Source organism: Alexandromys fortis, unplaced genomic scaffold (genome assembly GCF_014885135.2).
Source record: "Alexandromys fortis isolate MF-2015 unplaced genomic scaffold, M_Fortis_MF-2015_v1.1 scaffold_208, whole genome shotgun sequence".
NCBI classification, from domain to species: Eukaryota; Metazoa; Chordata; class Mammalia; order Rodentia; family Cricetidae; genus Alexandromys; species Alexandromys fortis.
The window spans coordinates 2,623,463-2,626,753 of NW_026068082.1; the positions used below are offsets into that span (position 1 = coordinate 2,623,463).

General features: G+C 44.5%; 1 protein-coding gene across 9 annotated transcripts in view; it reads right to left on the reverse strand.

The window, feature by feature from the left end:
* LOC126488497 (ovostatin homolog) overlaps positions 1–1,098 on the reverse strand; it is a 59,901-nt gene extending 58,803 nt beyond the window's left edge. For all 9 annotated transcript variants that reach the window (XM_050122017.1, XM_050122015.1, XM_050122014.1 and 6 more), the window contains exons 1-2: positions 832–1,098; positions 356–539 (exon numbers count right to left, since the gene is read on the reverse strand). In XM_050122017.1, coding sequence (XP_049977974.1) covers positions 356–539; positions 832–935 — 288 coding nt within the window. In that variant the 5' untranslated portion in view covers positions 936–1,098. The remainder of the gene's footprint in view (positions 1–355; positions 540–831) is intronic.
* Positions 1,099–3,291: the final 2,193 nt, after the last annotated feature.

The following is a 3,291-nucleotide window of genomic DNA, read 5'->3' on the forward strand; positions in this document are numbered from 1 at the left end:
CTCTCTCTCTCTCTCTCTCTCTCTCTCTCTCTCTCTCAAAATAAATCCAGGTCCCTATCTTCTTGTTGTCTACCCTTGAGCCTACATTTTCCTTTTAGACTCCGTGACACATGTTCACTCTCTAAAACAGCAATTGCCTCATCATTTCCTATGATAGAAAATCGCCAACGACAGCAGCAATATAGGATGTGCATTAAAATTTTTCCTTTTGTATTTTGCTTCTCTTGAAGTTTACGCCACCCCCAGCCCCTGCCCGGGGCCAGATTTTGCAAGTCACTCCAAATCAAGATTAGTTACTGAAAAGCAGCTTTACGAGAATAGGTTTCTGTTCCCACTTGGGCTCCCGCTGCGTCACCTGGAAACTGGTGCAAGCGTAGAAGTTCCCCACCTCCACAGACCGGTCAAAGATAGTAGTATTGGATCCATCGTATTCCAGGATGACGCTCAAGGACACAGACTCGTTGAGGTTTAAAAAATGAAGACAGGCATTTTCTGGGGAAAAGCGCTGTACCACCGAAGAAACCCACAGGATGTACCACCTGTGCAAAGAGAACGCCAGCACTCTGTCAGCAGGTCTAGAGACCCTCCACAAACAGCAAACTTGAGTTATGGAAGGATTTCCCAAACTGCACGTCTTTCCAGGCAGGACTATGATAAACTGGATGCTCTTAAGGGCATCCATTCTCCTGATATTTGCTCAATACTTAGAAGGCAAACCCTCACTGGCTGAAGTTGAAATAGAACAATGAACCAACCAGATTTTAACATGGAATCCATTTAATCGGATGGCACTGCCAATATTTTGATACAGAGAGTTTAGAATTCCCTTACGGTTCTGAAGTCACAGCATGAGTGAGAGGAAGCAGAAGAGAGGTGAACAAAATGGCAGGCGTCATTTTGTCCCAGCGCTTGACGGTTAACTTCAGAAGAAGCATCCTCTCCTCCTCTCACCAGGAGTCAGCTGCCTAGGTGCACCGCTTTCTTTCCTTCCCTTTGTGTCAGCCTTGCCGTTGCTTTTATAGTCGCACAGAATAGAAGATCAGTTACGTTTTGGAGCAAGGATCATGAGCCTGATCCCTTCACATTGCCTCTCCTGTTACCTCGCCAGGGGGTATCGGTTTATGTGTAACTTCCTGCTAAAGTTCGCTGGGTGTTGGCCTGCTTGGAGTCGGCAGTGCAAGCTGGGCAGGGAGAAGACCAAAAACAAAGAAAGTAGCTGTGCAGCACACAGGCGGTCATACTATTCTCGCGCTCCACACGGGGCTGAGAGCAGCAGCAACACAGCGCTACGAGGGAGTAACGCTCGGAAGGAAACAGCTCTGCAAAGCACAGCCTCAATACAGTGTCAACAGGAAAATGTGTCCAGGGATCACACATCTTAAGACAGACGCACTTTGCGGATAACTGAATGTGCTAAGATATTCTTTTATAATCTTATAAAGTAAGAAAATCACTTATCCCAGGCTTTTTCAGACCCAGGCCAGCTGGCCTTGGTGAGTTCCCGACAGAACATCCCCATTGTCTCAGTGTGTGGGTGCACCCCTCGCGGTCCTGAGTTCCTTGCTCGTGCTCTCTCTCCTTCTGCTCCTGATTTGGACCTTGAGATTTCAGTCCGGTGCTCCAATGTGGGTCTCTGTCTCCTTTCATCGCCTGATGAAGGTTAATATTCAGGAGGATGCCTATATGATTTTCTTTGGGTTCTCCTTCTTATTTAGCTTCTCTAAGAACCCGAATTATAGGCTCAATGTCCTTTATTTATGGCTAGAGACTTGATTGGGGGATGGGGAGGGAAAGGGGAGGCGGTGGTGGGGAAGAGACAGAAATCTTTAATTAATTAATAAAGAAATAAATGAATTAAAAAAAGAAAATCACTTATAAGTAGGGTTCAATTTTCTGTACTTAAAGGCATAGTGAAGCAAATACTAAGAAAGAAATAAAGGTAGAAAGAAAGAAAGAGTGGAGAGAGGAAGAGGAGGTGAAAAGAAATAAGAAAGGGGGTAAGGAAGGAAGGAACAAAAGAAGAGGGACTTAGGGAGGTGTTTCCATCAGAATTTACTCTTGAGTTAATGGCCTTTTATACCACATCAAAACATCAGGAGCTCTTCTTACTTCAGTTAACATAAAGTATTTATGATACCTAAAATAAACATGAGAAAGGCCAAATGCCACATGCTTGTATTCTCAGTGGGTTCTGTTGAGCCTCAGGATATACAAGGAAAAGAACAAATTCAGATACACATATTCACATTGAATCTCAGGAATCTGTACCAAATGACTGCATTCCGGACATCACAGGCCCTCAGATGCGGTCTTCCATTTTCTTGCTCCCTTTCCTCACCAAGGAGGGCTATAAAATCTAAGGGCTCCTGTATCATGAGGGGAGTCATAGAAATGAGAGCTCCTCTTCCCCAAAGGCAATCCCTGAAGCCTGAGACATACTTTCAGAGCTGTCTGCTTTGGTTTGAATGTGAACAGTCTCCCAAGGGGCCATTGTAACCAATGTTTGGTCCTCAAGATGGTGCTGTTGGGAGATGGCGGACCTTAGCTGGGTACCGCTCAGTGGGCCCGCCTTCTGGTTTTGGGAGCTGCCCCTCAGAAGAGATTGTGAAATACCAATTTCTCTCTTTGATTTCTTGTTTGAACATCTAAGATCTTTTACACATAAGCACCTCAGCCCAGGTGTGCTGAGTACCAACGCTGTCACCAGTGATCGAACCAATGGACTTTGAGACTCTTAAGAACTAAATGAACCCTTTTTTCTTTATAAAATTTGCTGCTTGGGTATTTTTTGGTAGTGATGCAAATCTGACTAATCTTTGGCTATAGAAAGTTCTCTGATTCACCTCAACTGGTGGTAAATCTAAGGATTCCATTCTAGCAGTCTTGCTTTGTTCTCAGGAGCTGGGAATACCACACACAGCGCCCCAAAACAAACAAACAAACAAGCAAACAAAAGAACCAACACAGGCTTTGCTGTGATATTGCCTCTGTTGGCACAAGGTCGTCCATTTGGTCCAGTCACATTTCTGTGTGTATTGCTCATCATAGCAAAGCATTATCATGGACAGACAGTTCAGGGCCTTTGCGTCTCCATTTCTGAGTTCTTTCATGTCATATTAAACTTTCATTCAATAAGTCTGTCATGTGTGTTTCTTCTCAGCGTGTGTTTTGTTTTAGAAGTGTTGAGTGTGACTCTGTTATCCGTGAGGAGAGCATTATGAATTTCTGTCCCTATAATCACCTGACAGATTCAATACCGCGTGGGTCGTTGGTGTTTGCGGCTGTGCTTAC